The sequence below is a fragment of the Anolis carolinensis genome, unplaced genomic scaffold, assembly GCF_035594765.1.
Source record: "Anolis carolinensis isolate JA03-04 unplaced genomic scaffold, rAnoCar3.1.pri scaffold_7, whole genome shotgun sequence".
Classification (NCBI taxonomy): domain Eukaryota; kingdom Metazoa; phylum Chordata; class Lepidosauria; order Squamata; family Dactyloidae; genus Anolis; species Anolis carolinensis.
This window is the reverse complement of record NW_026943818.1, coordinates 18,057,145-18,076,793: the sequence shown is the minus strand read 5'-3', so window position 1 is coordinate 18,076,793 and position 19,649 is coordinate 18,057,145. Positions and strand designations below refer to the sequence as shown.

Here is a 19,649-nt window from a genome sequence, read left to right as displayed (position 1 = left end):
ATACACACACACACACATATATATCCTCCAATCGCTGCGCCGCTTCTCCACCACTCGGATCGGTTGCGCGCCCCCTCCTCCTCCGCCTCGGCTTCTTTCCCCGACCGTCTCCCAAACCAAGTTAGGTTGAGAGCGCTTAAAGAGAGAGAGAAAGAAAAATAGAGCGACTTGGGAACGCCCCCTTCGGGGCTTTGTTTACATCCGGGACTCCGAGCTGCCTGAAACTGATCGGAGGAGCCGAGCCAATCCGGATCGCGGGATTTAAGACCCGCCCACGTGGATTGTTGTTTGCCTCTTCCACACGGGGAAAAAAACAAACCCTTCGATGACGCAACCACGCAGGGAACGCGATGACATATATATATATGTGTGTGTGTGTGTGTGTGTATATATCTCAGATCTGGAAAATAATACAACTGGAAAAAGATATAAATCTCTTACACTGAATATGTCAAGTTGATACCGGAAGTAAGCGGAGAACTGACTGGTGAAGTACTCCCTATCTCTATGATTCTGCCTGGGCTTGCGTCATCGCGTTCCCTGCGTGGTTGCGTCATCGAAGGGTTTGTTTTTTTCCCCCGTGTGGAAGAGGCAAACAACAATCCACGTGGGCGGGTCTTAAATCCCGCGATCCGGATTGGCTCGGCTCCTCCGATCAGTTTCAGGCAGCTCGGAGTCCCGGATGTAAACAAAGCCCCGAAGGGGGCGTTCCCAAGTCGCTCTATTTTTCTTTCTCTCTCTCTTTAAGCGCTCTCAACCTAACTTGGTTTGGGAGACGGTCGGGGAAAGAAGCCGAGGCGGAGGAGGAGGGGGCGCGCAACCGATCCGAGTGGTGGAGAAGCGGCGCAGCGATTGGAGGAGGAGGCTGAGTGGGTGCCGCCTCCCCTGTCAGGCCATTGGCTGGCGCCGCCAGTGGCCGGCGAGAGGGTCCCAAACATTGTGGGCAGCAGCGAGGTAAGACCCTGAGGGGAGAAGGAAGCGAGAGGTGGGCGGAGGGCGGGGCCGGGAGGGCCGGGAGGGCCGGGGTCCGACGCGGAGGGAAGAAGGACGGAGGCAGAGCCGGGGCTTCCTTCGGTGAGGGAACCGGGACGGGCCTTCTTCCCTTCTCTCCTGAGGGAGAAACTCTGGGGGAAATGGCCAGTCGCCACACGGGCCCATGTCCCATTTCCAAGCTCCCTGCTTGAGTGGGGATGGCACCGTCGTCAGCACACACGAAACTCCCCTCTGAGGGAAATGGCCAGTCGCCACATGGGCCCACATTTCATGGACTGTCGCAGGGGTCCCAGACTTTTTTAACGGGGTCTCAGAAAGCTGGAGGGCCGGACTTGAGTTGGCCACCAAGCAGCAATAATAATAATAATAATAATAATAATAATAAGACTTTAGTTGGCCACCAAGCAATAATAATAATAATAATAATAATACTTTAGTTGGCCACCAAGCAATAATAATAATAATAATAATACTTTAGTTGGCCACCAAGCAATAATAATAATAATAATAATAATAATACTTGAGTCGGCCACCAAGCAATAATAATAATAATAATAATAATACTTTAGTTGGCCACCAAGCAATAATAATAATAATAATAATAATACTTGAGTCGGCCACCAAGCAATAATAATAATAATAATAATAATACTTTAGTTGGCCACCAAGCAATAATAATACTTTAGTTGGCCACCAAGCAATAATAATAATAATACTTTAGTTGGCCACCAAGCAACAATAATAATAATAATAATAAGGAGGAGGAGTGGAAGAGACCCCTTGGGCCATTGAGTCCAACCCCCTCCTGCCTTTGTGCACCAAAAGCACAAGCAAAGCACCCCTGACAGATGGCCACCCAGCCTCAATGTTGATAATAATAATAATAATGAGGATTGGAAGAGACCCCTTGGGCCATTGAGTCCAACCCCCTTCTGCCTTTGTGCATCAAGAGCACCCCTAACAGATGGCCTCCCAGCCTCAATGTTGATGATGATAATAATAATAATAATAATAATAATAATAATAATAATAAGGATTGGAAGAGACCCCTTGGGCCATTGAGTCCAACCCCCTTCGGCCTATGTGCACCAAAAGCACAAGCAAAGCACCCCTGACAGATGGCCACCCAGCCTCAATGTTGATAATAATAATAATAATGAGGATTGGAAGAGACCCCTTGGGCCATTGAGTCCAACCCCCTTCTGCCTTTGTGCATCAAGAGCACCCCTAACAGATGGCCTCCCAGCCTCAATGTTGATGATGATAATAATAATAATAATAATAATAATAATAATAAGGATTGGAAGAGACCCCTTGGGCCATTGAGTCCAACCCCCTTCGGCCTATGTGCACCAAAAGCACAAGCAAAGCACCCCTGACAGATGGCCACCCAGCCTCAATGTTGATAATAATAATAATAATGAGGATTGGAAGAGACCCCTTGGGCCATTGAGTCCAACCCCCTTCTGCCTTTGTGCATCAAGAGCACCCCTAACAGATGGCCTCCCAGCCTCAATGTTGATGATGATAATAATAATAATAATAATAATAATAATAATAATAATAATAAGGATTGGAAGAGACCCCTTGGGCCATTGAGTCCAACCCCCTTCGGCCTATGTGCACCAAAAGCACAAGCAAAGCACCCCTGACAGATGGCCACCCAGCCTCAATGTTGATAATAATAATAATAATGAGGATTGGAAGAGACCCCTTGGGCCATTGAGTCCAACCCCCTTCTGCCTTTGTGCATCAAGAGCACCCCTAACAGATGGCCTCCCAGCCTCAATGTTGATGATGATAATAATAATAATAATAATAATAATAATAATAATAAGGATTGGAAGAGACCCCTTGGGCCATTGAGTCCAACCCCCTTCGGCCTATGTGCACCAAAAGCACAAGCAAAGCACCCCTGACAGATGGCCACCCAGCCTCAATGTTGATAATAATAATAATAATGAGGATTGGAAGAGACCCCTTGGGCCATTGAGTCCAACCCCCTTCTGCCTTTGTGCATCAAGAGCACCCCTAACAGATGGCCTCCCAGCCTCAATGTTGATGATGATGATAATAATAATAATAATAATAATAATAAGGATTGGAAGAGACCCCTTGGGCCATTGAGTCCAACCCCCTTCGGCCTATGTGCACCAAAAGCACAAGCAAAGCACCCCTGACAGATGGCCTCCCAGCCTCAACGTTAATAATAATAATAATAATAATAATAATAATAATAATAATAATAAAGAGGATTGGAAGAGACCTCTTGGGCCATTTAGTCCAACCCCCAGAGTCAGACACGACTGGACTTAACATCAAGGGAAACCTTTGCCTTATATTACCTTTACAATATAATAATAATAATACAATATAATAATGTCAATAATTTATTATTATATTACATGTAATATTAATAATAATATTGAAATATAGTGGTATAGTACAATATAGTAATAAATAATGCTAATATTGTGCTATGCTAATAATATAATATATTGTATATACATATAACTTGTAAGCCGCCCTGATATTGATATTTACTCTGAACATACAGAGTAAATATCAAAACCGATTAAAACCTGATCAATAATTAATAATTATAATAAACTTTATTTATATTTCGTCCCCTCTCCCCAAAGGGACTCGGGGCGGCTCACAACACGAAAACAATATGCATACTGTAATATCAAACAAAAGGCCGTAAATAAAAAAACAAAGCACAATATGTTAAGGATAAAAGCTAAATGTTCACGTGTGTTTAATTCCATTCCAATGTGCACCTTTTTATTCTTTTAGCTGTTTTTTTTTTAATTGTAAGCCACCTTGTTTCCCAATTTAGGGACAAAGGTGGGATACTGCTAATAAGGCAGAGCAGATAATGGACAACATCTCTGGATTCCATTTGTGGTGAGAGATAACATCACAAGGCCAAAGACTCACAATTGTTGAGATCTTCTGAATATAGTGTGGCTCCCTGTTGGTCAATGGATTTTGTGCAATTGAGGAAACCTGATTGTTGACAACATTACTTGATCTTCAAAACAGATACTGGTGATACTGGTGACATTTAAGTGGAAACAGTGGTGTTTTGGAAAGGAAACATTGCTACTTCATTCTGTAGTATTTTAATTGTAACTGGCAGGTGACAGCAGTAGGAACAATGTGACAACCTAGGAACTATAATAATAATAATAAGTTTATTTGTATCCTGCCACCATCACAGAGATATCAGATACAAAACAATGTATAATACATCAATAAACAATAACATGCACCAGTTATAATATTTGAACATTGACCAAAAAAATGAAACACACTTACTAAAAACATAGAATTAAAAACAGTGAGGTTGTAATGATAGATTAGCAAAGTGAACATTATAAGTTGTGAACTCAGAAACATAGATAAAGTGCCACAGATTCGTTTGAGGTCAATTTGGGATGGGAGGAGCCCTGAGCTAATGTCAAGTAACCAGGAGAAGTGCGACCAATACAAAAAGGTTGAGGAATATAATTATGATTATGCTGTAGTCGCTGCATATTTTTTTAAAAAACTTCCAAAACATTTTTTTCTTCTTCACATAGGAATTTACAGATTAACAATGGCTGCTGAATCTCCCCGCCGTCCAAGCCGATGTACTGGAGGAGTGGTTGTTCGACCACAAGCTGTAACGTAAGTTCTTTAAGTACAGTAGAGTCTCACTTATCCAAGCTAAACGGGCCGGCAGAAGCTTGGATAAGCGAATATCTTGGATAATAAGGATGGATTAAGGAAAAGCCTATTAAACATCAAATTAGGTTATGATTTTACAAATTAAGCACCAAAACATCATGTTATACAACAAATTTGACTGAAAAAGTAGTTCAATGCGCAGTAATGTTATGTTGTAATTACTGTATTTACAAATTTAGCACCAAAATATCACGATATATTGAAAACATTGACTACAAAAATGGTTTGGATTATCCAGAGGCTTGGATAAGCGAGGCTTGGATAAGTGAGACTCTACTGTACTGTTTTTGCATAGGGGAGACAGAGGAGATTCCGTACACGGTGCAATAGTAGTGCACATTTGTATGGAATCGCTGTTCATTTTGTTTGTTTCATTTCATTCGTTTTGTATCAGTTTTGTATTTGTCCCTGTTTCTGAAAATGGGGCGCCTATACAAATAGAATTTTTGGACCATTGGCCTTAATGGGAGGGTTCGGTTTTTTGGGCTAGAGGGGTGAAAATCTGTGGCACAGCTGGTTAGTAGCCAGCTGCAATAAATCACTACTGACCGAGAGGTCATGAGTCCGAAGCCAGCCTGAGTCGGATTGAGCGCTAGACCATTAAAAATAGCCTAGTTCATTGTTAACCCAAGCAACCCGAAAGATAGTTGCATCTATCAAGCAGGAAAATATGGTTCCGCTCATGCAGGGAGGGGAGGCTAATTTAACTAATTTACGACACCATAAAAATCCAGCAGCTTGCAGAAGATCGAGGAAGTAATCCATCAAGGACTCGGTGTCACAGTGGATGATGAATCAGCAGCTCCCCCTGTGGCTGGAATTGAGTATATCCTCATGAAGCCGGAAGCTGGAAAATGTTAAATGCCTATATGTCGTATGGCATTGAATGTTTGCCATGTATATGTACATTGTGATTTGGCCTGAGTCCCCTTTGGGATGAGAAAGAAGGGCGGAATAGAAATACTGTAAATAATAAAATAATAATGAAAATCGCTACACATGGAGGGCATTTCGACCCCTTTTAGCCCACCAACTTTTGAAACGTTTTGAGTCTTCCCTAGAATATTATTGTTATTAATATTAATATTATTATTATCACCCATTGGCACATATCAGCTGTTATGGGGAAGCAGACCTCTCTCAGACTCAGCTTAGGGTCCCAGAGTAACTATTATTAATATTTATATAATTATTAACACCCATTGGCACACATCAGCTATAATTGGAAAGCAGCCCTCTGTCAGTTTCTCCTTATTGTTACGCGGCCAAAACGAAAGGAAAACAAAAGCAAGCATGATGACTGTGCAGCTTTCATTTTCGTGTTGTCTCTTGTTTCCTACGAAAATGTCGTCATTTGTTTTGTGTAGACAAATGGTTGACACAAAACGAATGCATGAAGGAAACATATATTGCGCACATCCCTACTGTGCAATTACTCATGTCTATGCTGTTTAACAACAACAACAACAACAACAACAACTACTACTACTACTACTACTACTACTTTATTTTTATACCCCTCTTACATCTCCCTAAGGGGACTCGGGGCGGCTTACATGGGGCCAAGCCGGGATAATTGCAATCATCTGAAAGATAAAAAGACATCACATAAAATACAATTAGACACATTAAACATTATAACCCAGTAATCAACTAAACATAATATAAAAACCTGAGTAAAGATTATAAAAACGAACTGTTGCAAACAACAGCAACAAATGTCATGATACTTCTAACTCTGAAAGGATGCTTTTCATTTAAGAGGAGACATTTATGGATGCTCTACTTTTCTCCTCCTTTTTCAGGGAACAGTCATACATGGAAAGTGTTGTTACATTTCTGCAAGATGTGGTACCTCAGGTAAGTGGAAATATTTCACAGTACTGAGCTTTTTGCTTGTCATGTATATAATTTTTAGCAACCCAGAATGAAAACATCTATGGTAGTTTAAAATGTTGAAAACTAATTATCAATACATTGCATTTTCACCTTTGGGAAATAGCTTCAATATTTTGAACTTCTACTTTCTTCCTTATAGGCCTACAGTGGCACAACTCCAACAGAAGAAAAAGAGAAAATTGTATGGGTCAGATTTGAAAATTCTGATTTGAACGGTATGTTTCCCTTCAACACACCATTACATACTGTCTTCTCAACTTAGAGGGGAGTCCCCCCTAACAACAACAACAACAACAACAACAACAGCTTATTATTATTATTATTATTATTATTATTATTATTATTATTATTATTATTATTTGAAACACAACAAGATGAGTCCACAGCATACACTCTGCTGGCTGTTGTATTGAGTCACACGTCGGACACTTCCCAAGTGTCTAGGACTGTGTGATGTATCGGCGAATAATGTGTGCAGATCCCAGTAAGGTGGCCTTCTGCAGCTGACAGATGGTAATTTTGTCAGCGCTGATTGTGTTCAAGTGCAGGCCAAGGTCTTGAGGCACTGCACCCAGTGTGTCGATCACCACTGGGACCACCTTAACTGGTTTGTGCCACAGTCTTTGCAATTCAGTCTTTAAATCCTCATATTGTGCCAGCTTTTCTAGTTGTTTCTCTTCAATACTGCTGTTACCTGGGATTGCAACATCGATGATGGTGATGATGATGATGATTGTCTTCAGTAATTTAACATGCTGCCTGTGTCCTTTGCAATCTGAATTTCATCCCCGGAAAGTTTTTGGGCTAGCATATCATAATTGTTAGGCAGGCCAATGGGGATTTTAATTCTCACAGTCACATTTTGTCAGAGAATTCAGCTTGAAGTAGGTCAACTTCTGACTGAATTCTTTGGCAAAATGTGACTCTGAGAACTAAAATTCCTTAGAGGTTTTTCTCAACTGATTCATGTTTATTTTGATTTAAAGCAAGCCCTTCTAGTTTGATGCCAGGTTGCCTTAACTGTTTTCTTCTTAACCTCAGATACATCAAGGAACGTGGACTTGCATGAGATGCACAGTACCGGCAATGAACCTCCTTTGTTGCTAATGATTGGCTATAGCGATGGGATACAGATATGGAGCATACCTGTAAGTATCTCTGTTAATATGTGGATGTGTGCTTTCTTTAGGATACAGTGTGTCTGGTTTGTCTAGTGTTGGATGTTTTGTAGAGTCACATATGCTGTGAGGTAAATCGTAGAAATGGGTTGCAGATAACCAGGTTATACTCTGTGAACTCTCATAAAATGGAACAGCGCTAGTGGGTGATTAACGAAGGGCCTTCTCAGCAGTGGCACCCAGTTGTAGAATGGCCTTCCCAGAGACATTACCAACTACTTATTCTGCCCTCTCTTCACCAACAAGTGAAAACCTTATTATGGAGAACCAATCATAAAGTTCGAAGAGACCATATGGGCCATGTAATCCAACCCCCTGTGGTATAGTGGTTAGAGTGTGGACTAGGAAACCTAGCTGGCTCTGATTGTGAAAATGAAAATGTGGCTACCAGTATTTTTAAAAAACCCTCTAAAAACAGGACAGTAAATAAAGAACAACCGGGGAGTTCCAGACATGAAACAATCAAGGCCAGCTAACACCTCCCAACAAAGGATTCCCCCAGGCAGGAAGCAGCTAGGCTTTGAAGCTGCAAGGCCATTTAAAGCTAATCAAGGTGGCCCATTGCGCCATTCCAACAGACCTCACAACCTTTGAGGATGCCTGCCATAGATAAGAAGAGAATGCTTCTGCAACATGGCCAGACAGCCCGGAAAACTCACAGTGATTCCGGCCATGAAAGCCTTCCACAACAAATGTAAAACTAGAGGGAATATTTCTCTGAGTCTAAAAGTGATTCCACAAACTGTCATTTTGGAGAATGAGCATTAGGTGTCGCTAAGATACTGAGCTAAAAACCAGACTGGCAGCCTTAATAATTGCTGCCACAGTGGAATTCTACAGATGATTTGGAAGAAAGAGGCGGATAGCCAAGAATGATGTTTCAGATCCTGTTTCGTGAGTTGGCACTCAAGTGAAACAGCCTTCTGCCTTTGGGAATCCTTTCTGTACCACTTGTCTGCTCATGGACCCCTGCAGATAGTAAAGAATTCTGGGATGTACGCTCCATTCATCAAAAATGTTCGTGTTGGATTTTTGCAGAGAGACACTCTGTTTAGATTTTGAAGAACATGAAATTCTCCTTCTTTGGAGGGAGAGCTCTGTCTTCTTCCTGGAAGGGATTCATTATATCTAGCCTTTTAACGTAGGAAATCCCAGTGAGTTGCATAGAATCTTGGGCCTCTCTGGAACACAGTTTCAGACAGAAGTTGGAAACATGTTCTTCCCCATTTATGTTCATTTATGCTTAGCGTAGCTGTTAGCAAAGGTAAATAGGAGTTCCAGTTACAACAGCTGTTGGAGGACATGTTCTTTGGTCTTGGTTTAAAAGCCGCATGTTTAAGCTTTTTCACTTTTATCAGTCCCTTCCTTGATCATTTTGCCTGTTCAATAACAAGTTCTACTTCCACCCCAGATATTGCAAAGACCCTGGAGCTTATATAACGGTGCAGACTGGCTCCATCTCTCTGCACTTATTTATTTATTTACAGTATTTATATTCCGCCCTTCTTTCTCATCCCGAAGGGGACTCAGGGCGGATTACATTATATACTTCACTTCACTTTATTTCTTAATTAGTTGCTCTCCACCAGAGTGCTCCAAGCGACTTACAATTTAAAATATCATTCCACAATATAAAAACATTTAACATAAAAACATTCAACCTATAAACATTCAACAGTGACTATTTGGCAAATTAGATCTGATTAGATCTGATTTACTTAAATGCACAACCAAACATATACATATAGGGCAAACATTCAATGCCCATATACACATAGAAACGAGACAGAGACAGACGCAGAGGCAATTTAACCTTCTCCTGAGGGGATGTTCGATTCTGGCCACAAGGGGGAGCAGCTGCTTCATCATCCACTGTGACAGCACTTCCTCATTAGTTAAATTTGCCTCCCCACTTTATAAGTGGTACCTTATTTCCTACTTGATAGATGCAACTATCTTTCGGGTTGCTAGGTCAGCAATGAGCAGGGGCTATTTTTTATTTTTTAATTGACGGGTGCTCACCCTGCCACGGGCTGGCCTTGAACTCATGACCTCAGAGTGATTTATTGCAGCAGGATGCTCACCAGCCTGCGCCACAGCCCCGCCACTTGCCATTAGCTCCTGTACATTTGGGGTTCACCCTGGAGTAAGATATATACCTAACGTAAATGTATGTCAATAGCTTGTCATCTCATTATCTGCCCTTCATAATTCTGTGCTGCGCCTTCCTTTTTCGGTTTCTGTGTTTAGAAATCCTGGCTACCTTCCCCTTAAAATGGCCTCTGGAGCTCCAGCGCTTTCCTTTGGTGTGCCATGCTAAATCTCGCTTTTATCTAGAGGGTTGTGCTTTTGTCCTCTGTTTGGTCGGACACCTATTCAGCACTTAATAAACTAATGTGCTCCAGGCAACCCAGTTTGTGTCTGAGTGATTATGAAGTGTTTATGACAGTTCCTAAGCCAACACCCTCCATAATGGTGTTACATGGGGCTTGGAAACACTTCTCGGCCCTTCCTTTCTGATGGTGTCTCTCTCTACAGTCTGAGTGGTTTTGCATTAAATCCCCTCAGAGTAAGATCTTTTGACTACCAAAGTGTTACTTGCAAATGGAATATCCCATTTAGATTGGCTTCAAAGGACGCCGGTAACGGTTGGGCCTCAGGAACAGCTTGGGAGACTTTAAAAAAAAAAAAAAAAGTGTGGCGTCTTAATCTATGATATACTAGAAGAGGAAGCTCTTTTTTTCAGCTTTTAACTAAATTTCTTTCCAGGGGAAAGTGTGGGTGGGAAGGTTAAAAGCCATTAAAAAAGAAAAAAAGAAAATTAAGTGTTTGTGGAATGAAATCAAACAGGCAGTATAACACACGCTTCATGAGTTGAGTATTGTGGGATTTTCGTGTAATTAAAACTCCTGTTCCTCCTTCCTTCTTCTATCTCATACAGTAGAGTCTCACTTATCCAACATAAACAGGCTGGCAGAATGTTGGATAAGCGAATATGTTGGATAATAAGGAGGCATTAAGGAAAAGCCTATTAAACATCAGGTTATGATTTTACAAATTAAGCACCAAAACATCATGTTATACAACAAATTTGACAGAAAAAGTAGTTCAATATGCAGTAATGCTATGTAGTAATTACTGTATTTACGAATTTAGCACCAAAATATCATGATTGTATTGAAAACATTGACTACAAAAATGCGTTGGATAATCCAGAATGTTGGATAAGCGAATGTTGGATAAGTGAGACTCTACTGTATTTGGAAGTCCATGTCACGACAAAAAAAAAAAAAAAACATTTAGGAGTGGTTTCTGCTTCAAGCCTATGCTCAAGATGGCTTTCTCTTATGAGTTAGCCATGTTCAAATGTAAGTAAGTAGTAAGTAAAAGTTTATTTGTATACCGCCCTCTCTCCCGAAAGGGACTCAGGGCGGTTTCCAATATAAAATCAGCATAAAACATTGTACAATAAAACACTGAAAACACTATAAAACGCTATAAGAATAAAAAAAAACATAACAGTTGACTAAAACAATCACATAAACAGAAGCAATATAATCACTCAAATAACATATGAATCAGAGAAGATGAAGAAGAAGAAGAAGAAAACACCACTGGGATGGAGGAGAGGATGTTCCAGTTATTGTCAATTATTTTTACTATTGCACTTGCACAGAAGATGTGCAAGGCTTCATGGAGACTCCTACAATTTTGTGTTTGTGTTTTTTCGCCTATTGTGTATATTTATTATTGGTTTCTGTTGTTGTCCTTTGATGTGTCATATTTAATCATTACTTGTATTTTGATTTTGCTGTAAATCGCCCCGAGTCCCCTTCGGGGGAGATGGAGGCAGGATATAAATAAACTTATTATTTTATTATGACACAGCAAACAAGATAGATATGCTGGATTTCGTATCACAAAACCACAAGTCGAACACTTCCCAAGTGTCTAGGACTGTGTGATGTATTTTCGGATGACGCGTGCAGATCAGAGTCGGGTGGCCTTTTGCAGTTGGCAGATTGTAATTTTGTCAATGTCTATTGTTTCCAAATGCTGGCTGAGATCTTTTGGCTCGGCACCCAGTGTGCCCATCACCACTGGGACCACCTGCACTGGTTTCTGCCAGAGTCTTTGAAGTTCAATCTTGAGGTCCTGAGTTTTTCCTGTTGTTTTTCATCAATGCGACTATCACCTGGGATGGCAACATCAATGATCCAAACCTTTTTCTTTTCCACAACTGTGATGTCTGGTGTGTTGTGTTCCAGAACTTTGTCAGTCTGGATTCGGAAGTCCCACAGTATCTTTGCGTGCTCATTTTCCAATACTTTTGCAGGTTTCTGATCCCACCAGTTCTTCACTGCTGGGAGGTGGTACTTGAGGCATAAGTTCCAATGGATCATTTGGGCCACGTAGTTGTGCCTCTGTTTGTAGTCTGTCTGTGCAATTTTCTTACAGCAGCTGAGGATATGATCAATGGTTTGGTCGGTTTCCTTGCAGAGTCTGCATTTTGGGTCATCAGCTGATTTTTCGATCTTGGCCTTAGTTGCATTTGTATTATTATTATTATTATTATTATTATTATTATTATTATTATTAAGATGTCACAATACTGAGTGGCATTCAGTTTTACAATAAGTTAGTAATATTCCTGTGAAGAGAGTGTTTTGTCTAAGGCGAGGTGTAGGGTAACCGTGGAAATAAGATTTGGGCTGGGAAAGTGAAGAATCTGGTTAATAAGTAGTGGTGCCTCCCTAAAGAGAGTTTTCGGTGACTTATTTTTGGAGAAAGGTCATATCGATGAAATACGATTCCACAAAACCTTCATTACATTTGTAGTAAGAGTGAGTTTTTTCTTACACTTAACTAACAGCTTCGTTCTTTTCACTTGTCTGGAGAAAGTGTTTTAAAAAAACAAAGGTCCTGTCATTGTCTTCCATTCAGAGAACATTAAAATTGGGAGCGGGTTTCATCAGCTGCGCAGAAAAGCAGTAACAATTGCCGTTTGTCAACTCGGATTATTAGGGTTGCCAAATTTCAAGGCTTCGTGGAGACTCCTACAATTTTCGGTGGCGCCTTTCAAACCCTGGCTGCTGAAATAATGAGGATCACTTCTCTAATTTGGAAAATTAAAGTGTCTCTCCTGCCTGCCCTTCCACTCAGGCAAGGCCTTGCCCAGTTGGAGAGATTGTGTTCGGCTTTTCTACCAGATTGGACAGCCGGCCTCATTTCAAAGCCTTGTGCCAGAGACTCTGTGTCACATTGTCCCATGCAGACAGCCACGAGGGAATAAAGGGAACTAGAGAGAGAAATGTGGAGATAAAATGCTCCTCTAAAATTTGCATAGGTCTCCTCTCTTCTCAGATGTGTGAGGATTTGTAAACAGGCACCATAATGTAATGGGTTGACTGGAAAGGCATGTGTCGACAGCTGATTGGCTAAGTCAGCCAGGAGCCAGAATTCTGATTGGCTACTGTCTCTAGCTTTCTGCTGAGACAAACAGTTTTAACTGCCACTTTAGCCTCGGAGAGTGAAGAGAGTGCTGACTGGAAACAGTCAGGAAGGAGATGGCTGCCAACTTTCCAAAGCCTGTTTATTTATTTATTTATTTATTTATTTACAGCATTTATATTCCGCCCTTCTCACCTCGAAGGGGACTCAGGGCGGATCACATTACACATATAGGCAAACATTCAATGCCTTTTAACATAGAACAAAGACAAACAAACATAGGCTCCGAGCGGGGCTCGAACTCACGACCTCCTGGTCAGAGTGATTCATTGCAGTTAATTGCACTGGCTTGCTCTCCCGCCTGTGCCACAGCCCGGGCCCTTTATAAGGCCAATGTGCCCCTGGTGGTGGCGCAGTGTGTTAAAGTGCTGAGCTGCTGAACTTGCAGACCAAAAGGTCCCAGGTTCAAATCCCGGGAGCGCAATGAATGCCCGCTGTTAGCCCCAGCTCCTGCCAACCTAGCAGTTCGAAAACATGCCAATGTGAGTAGATCAATAGGTACCGCTCCAGCGGGAAGGTAACGGCGCTCCATGCAGTCATGCCAATGGCCACATGGCCTTAGAGGTGTCTATGGACAACGCCGGCTCTTCGGCTTAGAAATGGAGATGAGCACCAACCCCCAGAGTCAGACATGACTGGACTTAACGTCAGGGGAAACCAATGAGGCACGTTTAAAGATTGTATAAATGGACTGTTTATTCCCTCTGTTCTCTGTGTGAATTCAGAGAGACTGCTGTATATATATATTGTTGCCCTGTTTGATCTTTTGAACTGAAGTAAAGATACTGTCACTTGTTACACAAGCCTGAGTGACACTTTATTATACTGCAGGGTATATCTTGGTTCAGAAACGGTGGTAAAGCTTCTATTTATTTATATCTACAACCTCCAATAAGATGGTACTCCTATGGTTTATCTACTAGCAGTGAGAGCTCTGCTTTGAAAGGCACTGATACTTTGGGCACCACTCTTTCGCTGTTGGTTTCATCTGCCAATATTGAATGTGGCCCCCATGGACTTTTAAAAACTGAATTGTCCCTTGGACTGAAAGAGAAGATCTTATTCTTGCAAGTGTTTGAACTGTCATCTCTGCTATATTACAACGATGAGTCTAGGGGAGGAAGATGGGCCAAGGCATTCAGTCCCTGACACAGAACATCCAAATCCCTCCCCGCTGCTTTGTGGTTAAAAAGAAATAAACCAACAATTTCTTACCCTTGATGATACCCCAGTTTTGACTTCATTTCTCTTTTTCCATCCTCTTTGTTGCGAAAAACAAAAATCCCCCATATGAAAGCTATTTTCTATGGTTGGAAAATATTTGTTCGCACAGCAAGAAGAGTGAGTAGGATTCTTTTTTGTTTTTGTTTATAGCGATTCGGGCTGGTCTGCTCCCAGACAACAAAGTCTGTCATCAGAAATTAAGACAACAGTTCACATTTAGCCTTGAAGTCTTGTGGGATTCTTTCCTTGCCTTATTCCTTTCCTTTTCTTCTTCCAAAATGTGAGTGGGACCTCCGTGTTCTCCTGTCCTCACATAGTCAAGGCATAGGCTTATACTGAGGTTTGATGTTGTCGCTCTTTACACTTCTTGTGCAATTTCAGACTGACAGACCTGTGATGTTGCTCTTTCTCGAGGTGAACCTGCCAGGTCCCCTGCCTGCAGTCACGGCTGTTGATCTGTCTTTTGGTGGGAAAAAAACACCTGAGGCTGCTTTTAAGCCTCATTTTCCATTCTTGAAATCTGTCTCAAAAATGCCCTTGCCTTTTCAAAAGGCGGAAAAAGGAAGTTACAAATCCCTGAGAGTTTCCAACGGGGACTTGCTTGCGGAACTGAAACGTGTCCAGAACGGTAGCCTTGAACGTTTTTTTTCTACAGGTGCTTTCTGGACAATTTAAAGTCCCTTACTGAGTCCTTCTTATCACATCTATATTTTACTGCCATTTGGGAGTCACTGAAGTGCTTGCTAAGTTGGGAATAGGTAACCATCTCTCTTCCCTGTTGAAAATAATGGAACTTAGCTTGGGGCGGATCAACTTCTTTGCATGAAATAGGTCCCAAGTTCAAACCTTGCTGTCTCTACCTATAAGGTAAGGGGAATAACAGACAGTAAGCAATGGGAAGGACTTTATCTCTGCTAGAGAAGAGAAGCTGAGCTTATTAGAGAAACTGTCTTACTTGGTTGGGAACATATTAGCAGGGATGGACAGAACAAGATTCATACTGCTAGCAACTGTGGAAATGACCATCTGGCACCTTAAAACGTGGATGTTCCAGTGCACATTTGAGTGAATAGTCCCACCAGTTAGTCAGCTTGTCTACAAATTCTCATTGCACTTTATACCTGCTCCTCGCCATTTTAGATGTTTTGATATTCGTTGTAATTGCTTTATTCTGTTTTGTTTTGGGCATCGCCCCATGTTAGCCGCCCCGAGTCCCTTCGGGGAGATGGTGGCAGGATAGAAAAATAAATTATTATTATTATTATTATTATTATTATTATTATTATTATTATTATTATTGGGTTGTTGTATGTCTTTCGGGCTGTGTGGCCATGTTCCAGAAGTATTCTCTCCTGACGTTTCGCCCACATCTATGGCAGGCACCCTCAGAGGTTGTGAGGTATTATTATAATTATAATTATTATTATTGTTTTTATTATTATTATTACTTAGAGTCCTGCACTAGTCACCCTTCGCATATGCTGTACTTGCGGCCAGGTTTTAAAGTAATTGCTGGGTTTTATGTGTTTTATGCTGTTTATATTTATTTTGTTTGATATTGTTTTAATTCATGTACTGTGTTTTTTACCTATGTTTTGTTGGGCTCATCCCTGTGTGAGCGGCCCCAAGTCCCTTCGGGGAGATGGTGGCGAGATATAAGAATAAAGTTGTTGTTGTTGTTGTTATTATTATTATTATTGTTGTTGTTGTTGTTGTTGGGGCTGTTGTGTGTTTTCCAGGCTTCCTGGCCATGTTCCAGAAGTATTCCAACAGACCTCACATCTCTGAGGATACCTGCCATAGATGTGGCCAAAATTTCAGGAGAGAATGCTATTGGAACATGGCCAGGCAGCCCGGAAAACACACAACAGCCCTGTGATCCCGGCCATGAAAGCCTTCAGCAACACATCATCATCATCATCATCATTATAAAAGTATGACACAGCAAACAAGATAGACATGCTGGATTTCGTATCACAAAATCACAAGTCGAAAACTTCCCAAGCGTCTAGGACTGTGTGATGTATTTTCGGATGATGCGTGCAGATCCCAGCAGGGTGGCCTTTTGGGTTGTTGTTATTATTATTATTATTATTATTATTATTATTATTATTATTATTATTATTATTATTATTATTATCTTACTAAGGTGAATTTAAAAGAACCAGACCTTAGGCAGAAAATATTGTTACAGTCCTCAATAGAAGCAATATTTATTAAAGAATACATTATAGAGCATCCTGATCCTTTCTTTTGTTGTTATGTGCCTTCATTTTCAATTTTTGATAACTCTAACAAAGTGTTTTCTGAGACTGAGAGTGCCCAGTGTGTTTTCATTGTCAAGCCGCGTCATAGCCCAACATTACAACCTCTGTGCCATGTTGTCTCTGATCCTTTCTAATCAACATTAAAAGAGTTAAGATAACAGACCAACAAGTTCATTCATATGATGTAGAAATTTTAATGATGTCCTTGAAGTATCTAAAGAAGTGAAAATATAGGGCTTTCTATGTAACTTGTGTTTGCTTGTGTATGTTGCTATCCTAAATGTGTAACTCAAGAAGAAATTGGAGAGACAAAGAATGGCAACACCTGAAGCTGTTAGGCTGTATGCATGGCTCTATGTTGCTGAATTTATAAGTGCTTTATATCAGCTCGCTTACGTCTCTGATGTTGCAAACAGTGTATTTTGCGAACTTTGTTTCAAGATTGTTTTATGTCAGCAGATTGCTTTTTCAAAGTTTAACCTCATTGCATCTGTTTCAAAGTTCTGAGCAATTTGTCACACTGCTTTAGAATGTTTTCTTTCCCCCCAAGAATTTGACATTGTGTATCACATCTCATTACTAAACAGTTCTGAAAATGTTTTGTGTGGAAATGTTTACAGGAAATCTAGGCATTATTTCTTAAGCAACCAATCATGTTCGCTTGTTGCAGCAAAACCAACAAAGTCCTGTGGCCATTAAAGACCAACAAATGTATTCTACCACATTTTCAGTGGACTATAGCCTATTTTCTTTCTCTTAATGGTCCTGTATTTAGCTCAGGTTGGAAATTCACTTGGCAGAAATTGTTGTCCCCAGACCAATGCTGGTTCCTTTAGTCAGCAGCTGCTGGCCCATGGAGAGTTTCTAAGAAATAGAGCAATAGTTGTCGAAGGCTTTCATGGCCAAAATCACTGGGTTGCTGTGAGTATTCAGGGCTGTCTGTCCATGTTGCAGAAGCATTCTCTCCTGAAGTTTCGCCCACATCTATGGCAGGCATCCTCAGAGATGTGAGGTCTTTTGGAAACTAGGCAAGTGGGGTTTATATATCTGTGGAATGTCCAGGTTGGGAAGTGTTATTATTTATTTATTTACAGCATTTATATTCCGCCCTTCTCACCCTGAAGGGGACTCAGGGCGGATCACATTACACATATATAATAATAATAATAATAATAATAATATAGGCAAACATTCAATGCCTTTTAACATAGAACAAAGACAAACAAACATAGGCTCCGAGCGGCCTCGAACTCATGACCTCCTGGTCAGAGTGATTCATTGCAGTTGATTGCAGCTGGCTTGCTCTCCCGCCTGCGCCACAGCCCAAGTGTTAGCTTGCCCTGAACAAAATCTGGCGACCAGTATTAAAAACTCTAAAATCAGGATAATAAATAAAGAACAACACTCAGAAAACAGGGGAATTCCAGACGTGAAACAATCAGGGCCAGCCAACACCTCCCAACAAAGGATTCCTTCAAGCAGGAAAGCAGCCAGGCTTTGAATCTTAAAGCCATTAAATGCTAAACAAGCTGGATCAGTTGTAACATTCACACTCGCCTCAGACTAGAGTTCGTTCTCCCAACCTGAACTTTCCACAGATACTGTATTTAAATCCCAGCAGACCTCACAGCCTCTGAGGATTTCTGCCATAGATGTGGGTGAAATGTCAGGAGAGAATGCTTCTGGAACATGGCCATACAGCCTGGAAATCTCACAGCAACCCAAAGAAATACAGTAGAGTATCATTTATCCAACATAAACGGGCCAGCAGAACGTTGGATAAGCGAATATGTTGGATAATAAGGAGAGATTAAGAAAAAGCCTATTAAACATCAAAATAGGGTATGATTTTACAAATTAAGCACCAAAACATCATGTTATACAACAAATTTGACAGAAAATGTAGTTCAATAAGCAGTAATGCTATGTAGTAATTACTGTATTTACGAATTTAGCATCAAAATATCACGATGTGTTGAAAGCATTGACCACAAAAATGCGTTGGATAATCCAGAACGTTGGATAAGCGAGTGTTGGATAAGTGAGACTCTACTGTAGTTGTAAGCCAGTGGGCATTTAAAAAAAAACCCCACTGTCATGTTGTTGTGAACTTTACAATAGGATAATGCTTAACAATTAATTTTTCTGTTGGCCTGACTGTGCTTTCTATTGGGGGATATATTTTTATATGTTTTACAATATTTGCTTAAAATAAGAGAAAAATGTGTTTTCTTGGATAAGACATTTAAAGCATCTGCTCATTTACTTTTCCAGTTTTCTCAAAACAAGAAGTGGTCTTTGCTAAGGTGTATGTCTTTTGTTTTGTTACTCAGATAAGCGGGGAGGCTCAGGAACTCTACTCCATCCGACACGGCCCCGTTCGTGCTGCCCGAGTCCTCCCATCGCCACAGATCAGTAAGTACAGGTTCCTGTGAATTAATCACCCCCTTCAATTGTCTGCTGACCATTTCAGAGGCTTCCTCCCCAGTTTTAGGACAAAGAAGTATTGTAACTGCTTTCACATGCTCACACAATCTGAGTGTTGAACCAGCTGGAAAGAGCACAGCCATTTTTGTTTAATGTGTATGAGTCATTGTGGAGTAACTGAACTGGTAGAATACGGGCTGGTTGACAAATCTAATCCAGCATAGAATTAAATTTGAAGCAGTGGTGAGCCCCGCGGATCTTTAGGCTTGTTCAAAACATTTATGAGGTATCACGAGCCATTTGATATGTGTTTAAACAGCTCTTGGCCTTGACTGAGTGTTTCTCTCACTCAGAATTCTTGTCTCATTCAAGTGCCAACATCCAGAGATGTTTACATAGGATAACGATGATAACC

At 40.9% G+C, this 19,649-nt stretch overlaps 1 protein-coding gene across 7 annotated transcripts in view; it reads left to right on the top strand.

Annotated features, from left to right (window-relative positions):
• Positions 1-770: 770 nt before the first annotated feature.
• Positions 771-19,649, top strand: part of bcas3 (BCAS3 microtubule associated cell migration factor) — a 423,910-nt gene continuing 405,031 nt past the window's right edge. For 4 of the 7 annotated variants that reach the window (XR_010000122.1, XR_010000121.1, XR_010000123.1 and 1 more), the window contains exons 1-6: positions 774-954; positions 4,581-4,668; positions 6,534-6,588; positions 6,767-6,842; positions 7,669-7,775; positions 19,141-19,222. Coding sequence is in view for 4 of the 7 variants with exons in the window: in XM_062959513.1 (XP_062815583.1) it covers positions 4,598-4,668; positions 6,534-6,588; positions 6,767-6,842; positions 7,669-7,775; positions 19,141-19,222 (391 nt within the window). In the remaining 3 variants the exon portion in view is untranslated. The other 3 variants (XM_062959516.1, XM_062959515.1, XM_062959514.1) reach the window with 3 other exon arrangements.